The sequence below is a fragment of the Syngnathus leptorhynchus genome, chromosome 14 (assembly GCF_054491065.1).
Source record: "Syngnathus leptorhynchus isolate UIUO chromosome 14, UIUO_Slep, whole genome shotgun sequence".
Lineage (NCBI taxonomy): Eukaryota > Metazoa > Chordata > Actinopteri > Syngnathiformes > Syngnathidae > Syngnathus > Syngnathus leptorhynchus.
In genome coordinates, this window is record NC_141208.1 from 5,700,391 (window position 1) to 5,717,994 (window position 17,604).

Below are 17,604 nucleotides of genomic sequence, written 5' to 3' on the forward strand. Positions count from 1 at the left end.
CTCCCTGGAGGTCATCCGGGTCGAGGTGGATCGAAGAGCTGGAGAGTTGGGCTTCAGGAACGTTGATCGATGTGCGCGGTAGCCGAGCCCCCCCTAGTACCCCCCACCCACCCCAACCCAAAATGATGCGTCCTTGCTCTAAGGCACGACCGAGGATTTGCGCGCCCGTCCGCCGCTGTCTCTCTGCGGATGACTCAACACATGAGTGTTGTTTGCGTGAAGCTCTGCATCAAGCGCTTCAAATGCTCAACGGTGACAGGCAGCGAGTGCATCTCATCCTTGAAAGTGGGTGGAAGAGAGAAGCGAAGTGGCTTAATCCAGCAGGAGTGGATGTTGTTTGTTCGTGTGACATCTAGCGGTACTACCGGGAACATCTCTGGCGACAACTTCAAGGAAGCTTTTAATGTACCACAGCTGGAATGAACGTGATATATAAAAATAAAAAAAAATACTTACATTATTGTCACTCACACTTTTGCAAACATACTTTTAAACGACAACTTGTGTAAAAATCTTGTTAAAGTGTGCCACACGTCACACTGGGCAAGAGGAAATTTTAATCAGAGATGGTGTTTAGGTTCATATGTTTGCTTATTTGATCGCTACTGCTTCCTTGTCAGATGTGTTATTTGTTTTAAAAAAAATTGCTTCGATTTGAGAGGAAAGTTTACGGTCTGAAAAGAGACATTCCACCAAGATAACAATCGGTCCTTCATTTCCGCTTTCGTTGCGAACAACCTTCGTGCGGCTGTCTACTGCGCATGCCCACTAGAGAGCGCAGCTTTCCGCTTCGGCTCGACTCCGACAGTCTTTGTATGTGAAATAAATATGACAGAGTCGCACACGCACAAACGTCGATCAAGATTGTCACTGGAGGCTGACGGAGGAGCATCTCCTCTAGCCAACGACGACACTTTGGGTGACTCCCCCGCGGCGCTTCCCAAGCTGCTTGCTGCATGTTTTTACGGAGTCAGTTCTTTTCTCATCGTGGTTGTGAACAAAAGTGTCCTAAGCAGCTACAGGTAAAGTACAAAGTACGAGAGTCAATCATTGCCTCGGCCCCGGACGTGCATTTGCTCCCGATCATCACATTTTTGTGAGAAAAACGGGCGTTATGGATAACCAAAGCACTTCCTGTGCCTCTATACTTCAAGGGATATAGATAGAATGATTCCATATTTTGACATTATTGTCATGAAAACCGGACGTGCAAAAGAAAATGAGGGCACATTCACAATCAGCGCAAAAACGTCATGTACAAAATATTACATGCATCTCTGATTTGTGGATGAAAAAAATGTGACCAGTGTAATCAGTCACTTTTTTTAAAAATATTAAATACTGTTAAGATGAAAAAAAAACTTTAAATACATTTTTTTTCTTACAAATCAGAATTTGTAAAAAAATAAATAAATAAATAAATGTGACCAGTGTAATCCAGTCAACTTTCTTTGAGCATTAAACAATTTGTAATATTTATTCATTTCAGATTTCCCTCATCAACATGTGTTGGAATTGGTCAAGTGAGTAGTTCCCGTGCATCACTAACCTTCTGATGATGTCGGTTTTCAAATGCCCCGCTTGTATGGTTCTTGGCAGATGCTGGCGACGGTGGTGCTTCTGCGGGTTGGCAAAATGTTGGGCGTCATTTCCTTTCCAGATATGAACTCAAGTATACCACGCAAGGTCAGGCACAACTATCCAATTGTGCAGTTGTATGTCGACGGAAAGGTCTCTTCATCAAGCCAACCCTTTTTTCTACCAGGTATTTCCATTGCCCCTACTCCATGCCGGCAATCAGATCTCCGGACTGTTTGGGACTCAGCGACTCAAGTTGGTTTCTAAGAATTGGACTCAATTTCCATCAAGCTGTATTGTTTTTTTTCTATTGTTGTGGCATTGTTGAGGACCCAAACTCAGGGGAACACTGCAGGAGTGCACTCATTTATCATAAAGAAAACAAAAATGCAAAACAAGGTGCTGGGACAACCAAAAATATGAAATCTACTTGAGTCCAAAATGATCAGGATAAAAGTAGCTAAGGATTGGCGAGATCTGATTGGCTAACGTCTCTCTCTTTCTCTCGTCTTAGTTTGCCCATGTTCACAGCTCTGAGAAGGTTCAGTATTCTCTTCACCATGCTGTGTGAGGTCATCTTGCTCAGGCGAGCGTCACTCGCTCGACAACGTCCGCAAACGTCGGCCCGTTGTAACCTCGGCGTTGTTTTCTCTCATCAGAAAGACGTACTCGAGGCTTATCAAAATCGCCGTCTTTTTGATGATCTTTGGCGCTTTGATAGCCGCCAGGTGAGTTGCTGCCGCATGACAAAAAGAATCAAATGTTTGCCGTGTAACTTTTTGTGTTTGATGTGGATGGTCGTAGCGCCGACTTAGCGTTTGACCTGGTGGGCTACGCCTTCATAATGCTGAACAACGTACTCACAGCAGCCAGTGGTGCTTACATGAAGCAGAAACTGGATGCCAAGGTAAGCAGAGCTGCTCACATCACCTTTTGAAATTTTGGTTGTACTTGAGTGTTATTAACGCAAGACTCTTTGCTACTGGTTTTTTTTTTTTTAGGATCTGGGCAAATTTGGACTTCTCTACTACAACGCTCTGATGATGATTTTACCCACCATGGCGTACGCGTACTACACCGGAGACTTAAAACGGGTCGGCTGCTGCTCGGTGTTTTTTGCACTTCATGAAAAGTTATGATTAATGCATTATCATCAGTTTAGAAGTCCTTGACTTGAAGCCATTTTTAATAACATAGTTAAGATCATTATTTGGCACATTGAAGCTAATTATTGACCTGGCCACAGAGAGGGGGGGGGGGGGGGGGGTCGGTCAATCGATGTCGGTCGCAGCTATAAATTACAGTGCATGGTAAAAATCAAACTGCCAAACAAAAATGGGAAATACCTCAAAAAAAGGAAAAACATTTTTTTAAAACGGTGTCAAAAATTCAGTTTGCTGTTGAAAAGCTGACACATTCTTTGCCCGTTTTAGAGTTTGGCATATGACGGCTGGTCGGAGAGGCTCTTCATTGCACAATTTGTGCTTTCCTGCGTTCTGGGGTAACTTTTGTCAGCGTAAAATTAGCAGAGCGTGCTTCCAACACTTGTCTAAGGTGTCTTTTCTCCCCGGCCAGATTGGTCTTGATGTACTCCATCATGCTGTGCACGCAGTACAACTCGGCACTCACCACCTCCATCGTGGGTTGCGTTAAGGTAAAACAGCCGGCCGGGCTGACTCGGCAAACTGTTGCAATCTGACCGTTGGCGCTTGTGGCAGAATATTCTGGTGACCTACGTGGGAATGCTCTTGGGTGGCGATTACGTTTTTTCCTGGACAAATTTTATCGGTTTGAATATCAGGTGAGATTAAAAGCTATTATTATTCTTCCACGTTCCAATGAAACCCAATCAATAAGCAAGCTGAGGCGCTATTTGTCCCCTTTAGCATCGCGGGGAGCCTCGTGTACTCCTTCAGCACCTTCACCCAAGAGCAAAGAAGTAAGCCCGTTGAAATGTTGACACGCTCAATGTATCGTTCCTTTGGTTCGCACTCTAACTGGCTGTTTACGTGCTTTTCCCAGAAAAGGCGCGGTGATGCTCAAGAGGTCTTGCCTAGAAGAACGACACCCAGCAGTTTGTCAACTTTATTACAAAGCGCTGCCAATTTATGATCAATTGGACTTCTTTTTCCTGGGGTTATATTAACTCTGCATTGTTTTTATATTTTGATCAAATATAATCTAGTGTTTTACATGTTGCAGTTGTTTTTATTTAGGGGTCATTTACAGAGGGGGGGGGGGGGGGAGAGGCAGCAAAACATCGCAAATAAGACTAACCAAGGCAAATGTGTTTTGGGACAAAACGGTCGCAATCGAGAGTAAAACGATTCAGAGGTGACTTAATCAAATGTCTGGGGAGGGGGGGGGGGGATTAATCAAACTGCACAGGCCACCACAATGAAGACTTTCCAGTGTGTCGGGTAACCCTTGCAACCTTAAGAACCAAAGGTGAAGCTAAAAGGCTTTGAGATCGACTAAAAGTCAAAGCAAGGAAAAAAAAAAAATGGGATGTCTCCTTTTCAAATGACATATGGTGGTATATATTTCAGAGCTGCTTTTTGACCAAAGCGTAGAAAGAAGAGTTAACAGGAGAAATGTTTTCAAAATGTACCAATGGATGTAGGAAATCTATACAAAGCTTACAAAGGGCCGACATTCGGACGAGTCAAAAGAAAATGCCAAGCAAAGGCGGCCGTTGCCAAAAAATGCAGCCAGCGTCGATACAGGACATCACTGATGTCAGCGGCTTGACACAAACAAACCTCGGCTGGTTTATTTCGGCGAGCGGAAAAAATGTCCAATGAAAGTGCAACTCAAGTCACCTGGCAACGTGAGCCGCTCGCCTACGCCCGCCCTCACTCGGCGTAAGGTCCTTTTTCAACGCTCCGCTCTTCCCACATGTTCAAATGGCTTGACGAGCAAATACCCATCATGGACTTTTTTGTTAAAAAATATAAATATCTGGTGTAAAAAAAATAGCAATGGGAATCATTCGTTTGTTTGTTTTCCTTGGAGAACAAATAGAAAAGGAGAGATTCTTGGCAAAACGCTGTCAATCAGTCATTACAGACGCCGGCCGGGAACAAGTCGGGAGCTACCTGGATGGGCTCGAGAGACTTCTCGACAGGCAGGGGTCACAATCGTTCCCCCCGCCGGAGGGAGGATCTACTCATCGAGTCCTCGCTGACGCCCATCCCAGTCATTTGGACTGCTCAGTTCTCCTGCGTCGCGGTCGCTTCACCCCTCACGATCCACAGTAATACTATTCTCTACACAGACACCTTCAAGTTCCTGGGATCCACAATCTCTCGGGACCTGAAATGGACCAGCCACATAGACTCTGTCCGGAAGAAGGCCCAGCAGAGGCTGTACTTTCTGAGACGGCTCAGGAAGTTCAACCTGCACACGAGAGCCGCTGAAGACCTTCTACACTGCCATCATCCAGTCTATCCTCTGCACCTCCATCACTGTCTGGTTTGGATCAGCCACCAAACAAGACAATCACAGATTGCAACGGACAATCAGGACTGCAGAAAAGATCATTGGGATCAACTTCCCATCCATCCAGGACTTGTACCTGTCCGTGTCCAGGAAGCTTGCAAGTAACATCTCACCCAGGTTGCAGTCTGTTGGAACTACTCCCCTTCTGGACAGCGTTAAGAGCTCTGTACGCCAAAACCAGCAGACTCCGAGACAGCTTCTTCCCCCCCCAGGCTGTCGCTCTGATGACCTCACACCATTCTTCGAGTCTCAGAGACATTGTTGTGCAATAACATCCTGCTCTCGACGCTTTATTTTGAATTGTCTGTATTATGTGACCCAAGTGTCCACTCTGCATCCATTGCAGCCTGGTCATCCTAGAAGAGGGATCCTCCCATCTGTGATCTACGTTCATGTTGTCTTCTCTCGTAGATTATTTTACTGGTTCTTTTATCACAGACAAATTGTTTCGGTTGAATTATAGGTGAGCCACACTCTGATGAAGGCCGAAACACGTCGAGGTAATTCAACCTAAACCATTTGTCTGTGATAAAAGAACCAGTAAAAGAATCCCCTAGTAGGAGTTCTGAGTTTTTCCTTGCCCTCCTGGGAGTTTAAGATCAGGGGATGTTTGAGAATATTTGTCCATTTTCGCACATGTCCTGAGTGTTGTCAGTCACCTAAAAGTTGTACAGAGGCTGAGATGTACCGAAATCAAATTCCTTGTTTGGCATGCTCAAACATGGCCAATAGAATTCTTGAATCTTGACCTTCGGCTTGGCTTTGGGCCAAAGGCTCCGTCTCTATTTTGATCCTCTTGGCCGGCCTGTCGTGGGGTCCGGCCGTGTCTCTTTGGTCCGCGGGAGGCTCCGGCGAGCCGTTCCGTTGGTGACTCGGTGAGGCGGGATGGCTGCATCCGTTGGAGTTGTTGTCTGAGGTGGGAAAGGGGCCGTAGCAGCCGGCGGGCTCAGCTTTGACTTGGCTTTCCGGCACAACGTGGGCGCCGCCGTCTCCGGCGTGACTGGAACTGTGGCCTGCAATACCTGGCGAGAAAATCAATGAATAAAATACCATCTCTTTTGGATGACATGGCGAGACTTGCCACTTTTGAACTTTTCGCTCACCATTGTGCCCGAAACTGTCCTCCCTTTCCGATTGGCTGGCGCTGCTGCTGGACGTGGTGGGAGGGGGCGACGCCGCCCTGCTGGAGGCCACGCTCTCCGTCTCGTCCAACAACCTGTCCATGTAGTCTCTGAAGGCACATGGCAGCGTACGGGCACGTTACGCACGGCTTTCAAAACTCCATAGTGAGACCGGGTTAGGACCGCTTTGCTTTAAGACGCATCCGGAAAGTATTCAAAACCAATCGGATGAAGGTTTGCTGATCCAAAAAATAAAAAAGCACTGTGAATACTTTGCGGATGCACAGTTTTGGGGTCGCTTGGGTCTTCGAACCTGTTCATTAACATCCACTGTGTGAGTCAATTTAGAAGAAGCGAGAAGCAAACAAGAACTTACGTGACACCGGGATGAAGGTTGTATTTCCTTTTTCCAAGTCTGGTTTGCTGTGCAAAGAAATCATAACGCTCAGACTTCTTCCACATGTAATAAAAGGCCACACATTCTCCTACAGACCTAGTTCTCACCTGAAAGATTTAATGCAGCGGACATGAAATCAACATTATTACCATCGTCAACACAAAGAAGACAATCAAACAAAAACAAACAAAAAAGCCTTGCCATCAATGAACACGTACGCAAAATAGCACAACATGGACAGGAAGGGGAAAAAACCAACAACAAATGCCCAAATTGCAAAATGTATGTCATGCTTATCAAATCTATTCAGTACTTTGATTTTGTAATGAAACTGTCAACGTTGACTCGGGCCTTCCCTTTTGTATCCAGTTAAGATTTCCAATGTTACGACATATTTGTGCGATAATTTGCTCGGCTTGAGTCAATCGCCTTACCTTGTTGGCCTGTATTAAATGAAAGTCTTTTCCATAGGATTTGAGTCCTTGTTCAAAATTTCGACACTCCTCTTCGGTCCAGACAGAAAGCTCCTCTGTGAAGACGCCGGCGTTAACGCTCACATCAACAACTTGTCAGCAAAACGCCGGCCTTACCTCTGGCCGCTTTCACGTTAAAGCGAAGTCTTCTTAAAGCTTCCTCGGTATCAAAGTCACATTTGACAAGTTCGTATAATGCCTGGCAAGAAGTCCGTTTTTAATTGACGCCGTGTTTGGCACGCGCGCAGAAGCGGACCCCGCCTGTGCGCGCAGATCTCACCTGTTCGTTGTCCTTGATGTGGGATCCTTCTGGGATGGCGTCGACGCCTTTCTCGTCGCCTGTGCGTCTTGACGCCTCCATTAAAAACGCCACCACTTTGTTTTCGGGGATGCACTCGGGGTTCCATAACAGCTGGTCATCATTTTCATAGACTACTCAGAAAAATTAGAAGGAGGCAGATTTCAAACTGGCTGTGCTACATTGATTGATTTTTTTTTTTTTTTTTTTTGCTTTGCATTTTTAAAGCCTTACCTTTTTCATTTTCTTTGTATTGACATAAGCCGGTGGGCGTTTCTGCCTGATACATAGAGCCCACCATGATCTCCTGTTGGGTTTTGAGACAAGAAGAGTTGGAAACAAAATAGACATAGGCTGAGAGATGTCAGCACTGGAGGAAAGGTCACCAATGTGGTGCTCATCAAAATGACAAACTACCTTCTTCCAGTCTTCGGACGGAACATAATCCTCATCTTCGTCTGACTCCTCCTCTGCGTCGTTATTACCTGACACAACGTCACTTTTTAAATGCTCGAGGGCAAGCCATTTGTGCCAAGAGCGAGAGATGAGAGGCGACCTACTTTCAAAGTACTTGTGCTTCTGCGGACGGATAAGCTCGGATGTGCCGAAGCCCCGGACAGACCGCGTGCGGACCTCCGTGGTCGGCAGGGCCTCGTCCTCCTGTGCCGTCGAGCTCTTTACGCCTTCGTCCTAAAAATACGCATCAAACCGCACTTAATATCTTCTTTACACATAAACGACGACGTGCCAAATAAATAATCTCTTTGTCAAGCCGTTTATGTCAATAATGAAAAGTCACACCTCATTTCTTTTGAGCTCGCCGGTGCCTCTGCTGCTTTCGTCATTGTCCAGCTCATCATCGTCATCCTCGTCTTCATCCTCTTCTTCCTGTTCTTCATCCTCATCCTCATCCTCCTCTGCCGGTGAAGCGCCCCCGTAACCGTAAAGACTCAGGAGCTCATGAATGGGCATTTCTCCTTCCTAGTAACGGAGAGGAAATAGGTCTACTGTCTGTAAACTTAAAACCAAAACAACAAAGGTTAGACTTTATAAACATACACGTGCGAGATCTTCAATTTCAGTGGCGTTCGCCTCGTCAGATGCTTCCAACATTTCCTCCTCTTCCAATGTGCGTTCATCATCAAAGTCGTGGACGAGCATGTCCGCTGATGGGTCAAAGTCATGGTCAACGCAAGTCGCTGAGCCCCCTACAGAGGCAAGATGAAGACATTTAGTTCGCAAAAATAAATAATGATTAAAAAAAAGAGACTCTGGTCCAGCAAATTTGACGCTACATACCTGGGCTTGGATTCCCAAGGGAGGACTGCAAGGAAAAAAAGTACTAAGCATCAAGGGAAATAGCACAAGCCTTACTGAAACAACGTATACGCAGCCTTTTTGCAAACGAATGAAAAGGGTCGTCCACAAAAAGCGCGCCTGCCACTGAGCAGTCCGCGATGACTGTCACTACGTCCTGCTGGGAATTTAAATTGCTCTTTATCAACGCCGAAATACACAGTCGCACTTGTCGCAGGACTTAAGCGCACTGCCTTGATGAAACTATCCCAGTGCGTTTCCTCAGCTGAACGACCGTGCAAGTTGTGCGCTAATTCGATTTAAATAGCAAGCTAACGCTTTCAAGTTACGGGTAGAAACACCCGCAAGCACACACAAAAAAAAAGAAAAACTGACAAAATTTGAGCTAAAATGACCATTCACTGGACGTAATGAATTTGGTGCAAATATCCAATAGGGGGAATTATTCGTTTCTGAACAAAACCGCAAAGTCGCTAACGCCGCAGCTAATGCTAGCCAAAGCCGAAGTTTACAAGGATGCTAATGTAAGAACAATTGATAACTAAAAAAGGAAGCGCTGATTGTTCTATGTGCTAAAATGTACAAAGTACACGACGAGTACACGACGCGTATACGCGGCTGAAAGCATCCGCTTTGGCTCGACATAGTTTTGTATTTTGCGATTATTTACTTCACTTTCTTACCTCCGCCATGTTTGCAATCCTGCAGGGTCACGCAAGTACCCGGATGAAAACCCCCGCCCACCTGAAGTCCACAACGACGAACGTCGTACGTTCGTTAGTTCGTTCGTTGTACGAACCGCGGAGGCACTGCTCTGTTGTATGGACGAACCACGCGTCAATTTCTTGTTACAAGACACAGAAGTTAATTTACTGTAAAGGTTAGGTAAAACTGTCATTTCCTTGTGGCCCTGAATTTTATTACAAATTGTGTTTCAATTCAGGAGCCACAAAAAAAAACAAAAAAACAACCAGAGCTGTGTACCCAAATTTAATCATATTTATAAACAATATACATTCAAAATGTTGTTTGCCATGATAATATTTACAGCTCAACGTGAACTAAACAGACTAGTTTCAGAGAACATATTCATGTTAATCCAGAGAGATTATGTTTTTTTGACATATTTGTGTCAGGTGAAATCCACAAAGACTCTTTTTTAAAAAACTAAGTAAAACAAAAAAAACCTGTCTTCCTAAACATCACTGTTAAAAATTAAGTATTGGCAAAACCAATTGTCATTTTTTATTTTCAGCGCAGTTGTCTCCATCTGCTGGTTAAGTCATTAGCAATCAAAGTGAGTTACTTTTCAAATGAAGTAATCAGTCAAGTAACCCAGTTACCTTTTCAAAATGGGAACACTGGTTGCCTCACTCATAGTAAACGGCATAGACACTGGCCACGCCGTACAAAGACGTATTCTTTAAAGACCACGACGCAAAGGTGTCATTTGACGGGTCCCACAGACAACGGCTGCTGACCTCCATGCTCTGCCCGGCCAGCTGGCCGATGTGGACCACAACAACCACCTTGTATCTGCGGATCATCAGGTCCTTCACACGGGCCCGTATCACCTGAAGGATGACATCGAGAGGAATCAGCATAAAGCCTCTATTTGCAATTTGTCTCGTCTTTAGGGCTTACCTCGCAAATGGTTTTCGTCATTTGCCGGGACCATTCCACTTCATATTGCTCTTCTTCCAGGTAGCTTTGGAGTACGTCCTTAAGTATTTGCTGAAGTGCAGGGGCAGGGAAACGTTTCTGAGGTTCTGTTATCAAAACACATAGAGAATTCATGTTTTAGATGTTCCGAGATGCGAGCCGTCGTTCAGAGGATTTTGTTTGTTTTGACAATAGCAGGTGAAATTTGGGGGGGCAACAATGCCAAAGCCATTACAAAGGTGTACCTAGCCGATAGGTGTTCTCAAATTTGACAGTCAATCGTTCATCGTGGTGGTCATCTAAGCAGGATACGTTGCTCAAAGAACTGAAAGAGACAACAGATCACACTTCTGCAAGTTCAGTTGACCTTACTGAGGGAGATCAGAAGAATGTTTTGCTCTAGTCTCAAATTGGAATGCAAGAGGGTCTTACTCACTCCTTGGTCCTGCCACCCGTGATTCTCATTCCATGACTTCCCTCCGAAAGCCCCTTGCTGGTCTTCTTGTCTGGTCTTTTAACCGCTTTATCTTTAAGCACATCAGACATTTTCTCAAAACAGAGCACAAATACCAAACATACAGAAACAAAAGTAAAATGGCAGCAAAATTAAAAAAACAGCGAAAGTCACGTTTCAAATCAGCATGATCATCTTTTGCAATCAATCAATCCTTTTAAAACGCGTTAGTAATCCAATAGGCGTTTTCCAGTTTTGCGTCGTCATGACAACTGTAACTCGGGGCGGGCTTTCTTCACTCACGGAAATCGGGTTTATGTAAATAAGGATTTTTCTTTTTTTTCCCCCCCGAGGGAAAAAAAAATCCTTTTAGCAAAACAAAACATGGTCTTGATGGATGGTTCAAGCGTATTGATCTTACAAGTTTAGTACATAATACAAATATAAAACATACATAATATCATTAACTTCTTCCATCCATCCATTTTCAACGCCGGCTGCATTTGTGCTGTTTACGGAATGGCGACTGGCGCACTGACTCCTGAACTGGATGCCAGGGCACACACAGGGAGCAACAAATGTCATCACCTTTGACGCTTGATTTGCATGGTTTGCTTTTTTGTACGACATGAAACCGTCACGCTTGCGTCATTACCGTAACGCTCAGTGACGCCGCGCACCTCCAATTACACCAACAACATCACGGTTGACAGGCCTGACATGAAAATGTAGTAACATACATTCATGTACTTATTCGTTTACATGACATTAAAACATGCATTCTTGCACTGTCAAAAGAGTAAATTACAATATTAAGTTATTTGGGAAGGGGCAGAGTTGTACTATAAAGATGTTAACATATGTTTAAAAATGTAAACATGTTTTTTTTTGTGTGTGAGCAGGACAAATGAGAGAGAGAGATTGGTGGTATTTTCTTTTCTTTATTATCCAAGTAAAACAAGTCTTACATTATATTGACTTTTTCCACATGTAAATCTTTGGATGGGAAATGTACATCAAATGTTTGCATATTCTGTGTATTTAAAGACGGACATTATGTTGTGCGCAAAAAAATCCAGGCAAAGAAAAGAGAATTTGAACGAGCTGTTATTACAGCGAGGCGTTACATGTGAGGCTACATAAGTTGATCAGCTGAAGATGGAAAATATCAAGTGCTTTGTGTGCAGTTCAAACAGGGGACATGCCAGATTGACTGAATAGGTAGCAAACTTGAAGTAATAGCATGATTATACAATAGTACACAGATTGCATCGTGACTTTATTGACATGGAGAAGCATCACAATGAGAGAAGTGAGGAGGGACAATGCAGACTTCATGCGGCGCCGGACTTATTCGTGAACAGTAACACGTAATTTAGTACAGGAAACACACAAGATAAACAATAGATGAGGAGAAACGCTTTCGTTCCAGATAACCTAAGATCCTTATGACGTCAACAAACAAGCACAAACACATCTCCATCCATATGCTGAGAGAAATACTTGAAACATAGTTCTCTGTCTACACTTTTGACACTTAAATATTTCAATATTGCTATTAGAATATTTTTTTTTTTTTTTAAAACATGAAATCAACAGGGTCAAAATAAAAGCCGTCATAGCGGATACATAATACGTGTGCAGTATCAGTTTTTTTTTTCTTTCCCTACAACATATCACTTTTTGATGTCCTCGAGGTAACCAAAACCTGCGTACAAGATCGCAGCCAAATTATCAAGCAGCAATAAATTTTATAAATACAGGATTACAAGCTCCCTTTTTCCAACATATGGCACTACCCTTGTCAATCTTAAGGCTCACTCAGACATTCAACAAAAATGGTGTGCGTGTGTGTGTGTGGGGGGGGTGTCTTTCATCAACCATGCGTAGCAATTTATTTTTATTTTTTTAAATCATCTCATTTCCATTGGAAAATAACCCTCCTTATCATACAATTTTTGTACATTTTCCACCCTGTGGTCATAATATATCATCTATTATCTTTTACAATAAATTTACAATGACAAGTTAAACAAAGTTAGGGAGGTTTGGCTGCATCACTGTATGGATCCACTATTAAGCTTCCAGGAGTCAATTAGGATTTCACTCCTTTTGGGCCCAAAAGTGTTTCAAGTAACAAACTACATGATTTGCATACACTCAGCAGCCATCTTTCTACTGATGGATGCTGTAAAGTTTAAAATGGAGTCATTGTCGTCAGAGGCAAAAAACAAACAAACACACCAAGGATTCCCCCTGCTTGTGTGCATAGGCAGGTCCATTAATTATCTGCCAAATATTTCCCTGTGGAGTAAGAAATGTTTTTAGTCATGCACAATGGCTCAAAGCGATTTGAAAAGAAAGCCATGTGTGTAACGATTCATCGTCTGACCTGCAGCGAATCTCTTCTTAATTAGGGAGAGCCTGTAGCCAGTCCCGAGCAGCTGGATATCGCAACCGGACATAGTGCTGCCCTCACTGGTGAAGTGAACTGCCAATTGGGAGGGTTTCCACGGACCCTCTGTCATCTGAAAGCGGCCCAGCAGAGCCCCGACTCCTACAGGCCACGAATGTAGCAAGAACAGATTTCGACATCAAATGATCACGTGAAAGAAACTTGTGGGAATAGAAAAGCTTTCATGGCATTTGAAAGGATTTCAAAAGTAACTTACCTCCATTTTCAGACCTACTGGAAAGGCTGGGAATCTTCCATTGTATCATCTGCTGCTCTGGATGCCTTCAAAAGAAACAAATCATCGTTCCCTATTGAAATGAATGGAAGTGCCATGAATCCGTTCCGTTATTCCGTTACACTGGAATTTCTACAGCTACGTTAGGTGGAGTGAATAGATACTACTGATGGTGAAAACCCTCACCAGGTGGCAGGTGGGACCATAGCCTGGAGTTTAGCTACGCTTCCATCCACAGGAACTAAAAAGTGGATGTTGTGAAGAGGAGCCGGGGTCACCATCGCCTCTGCGTTGTATTTGTAGTCTATCCTCAGGTCCGTGTTTTCGGCATCGCCGCGCCAACTCACGGCTAGATTGAGAGGAGTGGACTGGATTCCATCTGCTGACACCTAGAAGGCACATGGATGGATATTTGAGCCAAGGATTTATTTGTTGGATGGATGGAAGGATGTATGGATACCTGATATTTGATCATATCCACATTATAGTATGTCGCCTGTGGCTTCTGCTCAGCCACTTTCTTAAGATGACTCATCAAGTTTTGCATGTTCACCCAGAACTGCTTGGTCTCTACGCTGTCTGTTGGGGAATCACTTAAAGGATCAGAAGAATGGACACCATTGAGTGTTTTTTTTTTTTTAATTCAATTTAGGGATCATTCTTCGTTGCTGGATATTCATTCCTACCAGCACAGCAGCTGCGGATTGGGGAGGACCTGCTCCAGTCGGGTGTAGTTGCCGATGCTAAAGATGAGGACGGGTTGAGTCGGGTGGCTGGCGAAATGCCTCGTGATGCCAGCTGGGAAGGAGAGCACCAGTTCCCCGGTAATCTTCACCACACACCTGAAACAGCAGGTAGGAAAGAGATAGATAACGTGTAATTCAAGAAAGTGATTGTAAGCAATCAGATTTGGCCACCGGACGAAATGCTGGCCTACTTGCTGGGGTCGGCGCCTTTGAAGTAAGCGTTGATGGTTTCTGTGAAGGCAGCTGCCACTGGAAGAGTGTCCTGAGGTCCCATGGTAAGCGGGCTGGGCCCTCTCGAACAACCTAAATGGCACAAACACACATTTCGACATAGCAGCTTTGTCGGAACAAACATTCACACAGAGTCAGAGTGTACCTGTGTTGGACAGATTGAGGTCCCGCCCTAAAGTGGGCGTGGACGCCGCGCTCTGTGACGTTATGGAAGAGATGGAAGAGGAGCTCTCTGCCCGAGCTAGTGGTGCAAAAGGTGGAGGGCTTCCAGACACAGAAGGACTGAAGGGCGGAGTCTGGATGCGTAAGATGAATTAATTTATTGATTACGGCAACATTGTCACAAACGTGAGTCCGCAGTAGTTTGATTTATCCGCTAAATGATATGCTGTGATTTCATTTGTTTGTGAAGTTAGCCTCTGAAAATAAATGACTGGGAAAATGCAAATGTATTTTTACAAAATGTACAATGCAAGGTCAAAGGTCAAACCCGGGCGCAACACATACCAGGTCTGGGGTCGGTTTTCCGGGGGGCAACTTTGGCCGTGAAGAAGGCCGTGGAGGAGGAGGAGGAGGGACCGGACTGCCACGAGACTGGGGTGTAGGGCAGCGGGCTGGTGAAGACGCTCCTGAGGCACATAGCAGCAGTGTCTGAGCTTAACTTGAGCTGCCTGAGATTCAGGCGCTTGTCTCAGCAAAGTCATTTTTGAAAACAGTGTTGTATACTCGATGGGAGTATTTTTGTAACTGTTAGGTAGATCCACCACATTCACTTGAATCCTCAAGCCTACCTGAATGAGGCCCAGGGGAAGACACAATGGATCGGTACGCGGTCGGATGAAGAGGAGGCGGCGTTCCACGGAAGCTCGACGTTCGTTCTCTCGGTGAACCCGTCAAGTCTGGGATGTCGTCTCTCAGGTGCGCCGCCTCAGGCGTCCTTTTCCCCCCTACTCCCCCCAAAAGCAGGGGCGATATAACTCCTGTTCGAGGAGACCGTCTCTCCGCTGGGAGAGGAGGCACGGGACTTTTCGATACTGGGGAAGGCGAGTAATGCGCAAACTGCAGCACCTCCTCATCAATGGCCTCCTCGTCAAGGCAGACTGCTGGCGAACTGCTGGGCGAGAAGTAAGGGGGCAGGGGAGGGGCCGGTTCATCCGGAGGAGGAGGTCCAAACATGATGGAAGGGGGTGAGTCCGGTGGCGTAAAAGGAGGCAAAGAGTCCGGAGAGACGGCCGGAGGTGAAGGCGGGGGCTCGTTGGGAGGGGGTCCCGGCGAGACACACGGGGTGGAGGGTGTGGACGAAGGTGTGTCCGGGGCGGGAGAATCCGGCGGAGGGGGCGGAGCGGGCTCATCTGGTGGCGGAGGTCTGTCATTTGTGAAAGTAACCCATCTGGCGGACGGGGTGTCTTCGGCAGCGCGCGGGCTACCCACGGGGCCAAACACATCGTCCAGGTCGGGCGCCGCCGAGCCTCGGTGGGATGAGGGCGACAAGACGCTTAGGTAGATGGGGGCAGAACTGCAAGTTGCTCTTCTGTTGGGTAAATCAACTGCAAAAAAAAGAAATGGCAAATATGGGCGAGCATTTTTGAATTCAATCCAAAATGCAAATGTTTACCAGCAGATTGCGAAGGATAGCCTTGACTCCGTGATATGTTCTTGGGAGGGAGCGGAGGAGGAGCTGCAAGGACAATTCAACACATCTGTCAATATTTCAGCAATTGTGAATATTTCGACACAAACTTACCTCCCGTTGGGAAACTTTTGCTCAAAGGCGACTCCGACCTTGGGTGAGCTCCTCCCCAGACATCAGCAGGAAGCACTGAAGAGATGATGACTAAGGTTACCTCTGTAGTAACTTTTTTATGTAAGCATGTGATAATGTACGACTTGCAATACCATCATATCTGGCATATTGGCTCAGTGTTGGCAGTCTGAAGAAGGCGGGGCTGTTCTGCGATAGTCTGTCACTGCAAAAGTAGTCAAGTCTTTAAGTCGGATTCGTCGGCATGAAGTGATTGATTTCTTCATGTTAGTACAACAGAAAGTTCACGAAAGTTGAATGTACACATAATGTCAGAGTAGAAAAGCTGACCTTAAGGTGTCAGGGGCAGGACTTGGCGTGGGGGTCGAGCGTCTGGGTCGAGCAATCTCTTCACCTAGAAGAGACATAAAATGGTCAGATGAACGGCTGCTCGCTAGATTGAGCATCAAAAAGTAAACCGATACCAAATTGATTCACTTACATGACAGGTGCCTCTTTATCTGTCCCTGTAAAAAAAAAAATAAAAAATGTGTGACTTTAAGACTATCTGGCTGTCAGTCGTGTTACATTCTGCACCGTAGAAGAGACGAGACGTTTGGGGAGGTTCGAACAGTGAGCGCACGATGCCATAAACTCACCGGGCTGCGTCTCTGAGACCAGCAAAAAGGAAGAGAGAACACACCTGGGTCAGAAAGTGAGTGACAAATCAGTCAAACGTACATCAACCAAAACGCCACACACTGTTCTTTTTTTTTTTTTAATAATGCAACGTGACACACAAGAGATGAGAACTCATCATGAAGACTTGTGTGTTTGTTATGTTTTGTATGCATTATGTGACAGCACAGCCCGTATAAGTCAAGCTGCACGGGTTATTCACCGACAGGCATGAAATCATGCAAAATGAAGTGCGGTTAAAAAGGTCACCACCAGAGGGAGACTCTCAAGGAGAGCTCATGCAAAATGATTGTAGTTAAAAAAAGAAAAATGAAATGGCTTACCGGACTTCTCTTCTGAAAGATAAATGACACGAATGCAAAAATAAGAAAAATGTCAACAAAAGTCAGTAACATCCTTTTTTCAGAGTTTTGTTCCCAAGTTGACTCACCAGAGATGGAGAGAGCGCCAAACCTCCCACTGAGGCTTTGAGCTCATCCACCGATGGAGGGATGCATTTGGCACTCTCAGTCACCAGTGGCTTGATCCTGATTTGGAACTTTCTCTTGCTTTCTTCCTCGTCCTCTGAATCGCTGGAGGAGAAAAACTGCTTTCCTGTGGAAGCTGGTCAACATTTGTCAAGGACAAGGTGCAGGTCATACTGATTCATTTCCCGCTCAGGGATGGATAAGTCGTGTAAAAAGTGGGCAAAAAGGA

General features: G+C 45.2%; 4 protein-coding genes across 7 annotated transcripts; 1 reads left to right on the forward strand and 3 right to left on the reverse strand.

Moving 5' to 3' along the window:
* The first annotated feature begins 785 nt into the window (after positions 1–785).
* Positions 786–3,785, forward strand: LOC147046205 (nucleotide sugar transporter SLC35D1-like). Its single transcript, XM_085930031.1, has 13 exons — positions 786–1,022; positions 1,490–1,523; positions 1,600–1,686; positions 1,766–1,833; positions 2,093–2,164; positions 2,238–2,306; positions 2,383–2,485; positions 2,580–2,672; positions 3,012–3,079; positions 3,154–3,232; positions 3,297–3,379; positions 3,465–3,517; positions 3,601–3,785. Exons 1-13 carry the CDS (start codon positions 829–831, stop codon positions 3,612–3,614), a joined length of 1,017 nt encoding a protein of 338 aa, XP_085786157.1. The 5' UTR covers positions 786–828; the 3' UTR covers positions 3,615–3,785.
* mier1b (mesoderm induction early response 1b, transcriptional regulator) lies at positions 2,984–9,593 on the reverse strand. Of its 3 annotated transcripts, XM_085930029.1 has the most exons (13): positions 9,369–9,593; positions 8,668–8,692; positions 8,428–8,576; positions 8,170–8,349; positions 7,929–8,058; positions 7,786–7,853; positions 7,603–7,675; positions 7,351–7,502; positions 7,188–7,269; positions 7,032–7,126; positions 6,577–6,704; positions 6,183–6,310; positions 2,985–6,101 (listed from the first exon to the last, which is right to left on the reverse strand). In XM_085930029.1, the coding sequence occupies exons 1-13, from the start codon at positions 9,375–9,377 to the stop codon at positions 5,773–5,775; spliced, it is 1,548 nt and encodes a 515-aa protein (XP_085786155.1). In that variant the 5' UTR covers positions 9,378–9,593; the 3' UTR covers positions 2,985–5,772. The 3 variants fall into 3 exon arrangements, with proteins under 3 accessions (XP_085786156.1, XP_085786154.1, XP_085786155.1); XM_085930030.1 differs by having other exon boundaries at positions 2,984–6,101; positions 6,577–6,623; positions 7,786–8,058; XM_085930028.1 differs by having other exon boundaries at positions 2,984–6,101; positions 7,786–8,058.
* Positions 9,594–9,661: 68 nt separating this feature from the next.
* dynlt5 (dynein light chain Tctex-type family member 5) lies at positions 9,662–11,385 on the reverse strand. 2 transcript variants are annotated; one of them, XM_085930032.1, is made up of 5 exons: positions 11,256–11,385; positions 10,784–10,874; positions 10,593–10,672; positions 10,330–10,454; positions 9,662–10,259 (listed from the first exon to the last, which is right to left on the reverse strand). In XM_085930032.1, exons 1-5 carry the CDS (start codon positions 11,302–11,304, stop codon positions 10,056–10,058), a joined length of 549 nt encoding a protein of 182 aa, XP_085786158.1. In that variant the 5' UTR covers positions 11,305–11,385; the 3' UTR covers positions 9,662–10,055. The 2 variants fall into 2 exon arrangements, with proteins under 2 accessions (XP_085786158.1, XP_085786159.1); XM_085930033.1 differs by lacking the exon at positions 11,256–11,385 and having other exon boundaries at positions 10,784–10,908.
* Positions 11,386–11,736: 351 nt separating this feature from the next.
* Positions 11,737–17,557, reverse strand: LOC147046208 (SH3-containing GRB2-like protein 3-interacting protein 1). Its single transcript, XM_085930291.1, has 19 exons — positions 17,550–17,557; positions 17,362–17,480; positions 17,232–17,243; positions 16,869–16,912; positions 16,712–16,736; positions 16,561–16,624; positions 16,365–16,435; positions 16,213–16,287; positions 16,084–16,146; positions 15,260–16,015; positions 14,976–15,097; positions 14,614–14,764; positions 14,429–14,540; positions 14,178–14,333; positions 13,952–14,084; positions 13,678–13,880; positions 13,474–13,538; positions 13,194–13,358; positions 11,737–13,105 (listed from the first exon to the last, which is right to left on the reverse strand). Exons 1-19 carry the CDS (start codon positions 17,555–17,557, stop codon positions 13,083–13,085), a joined length of 2,367 nt encoding a protein of 788 aa, XP_085786417.1. The 3' UTR covers positions 11,737–13,082.
* Positions 17,558–17,604: the final 47 nt, after the last annotated feature.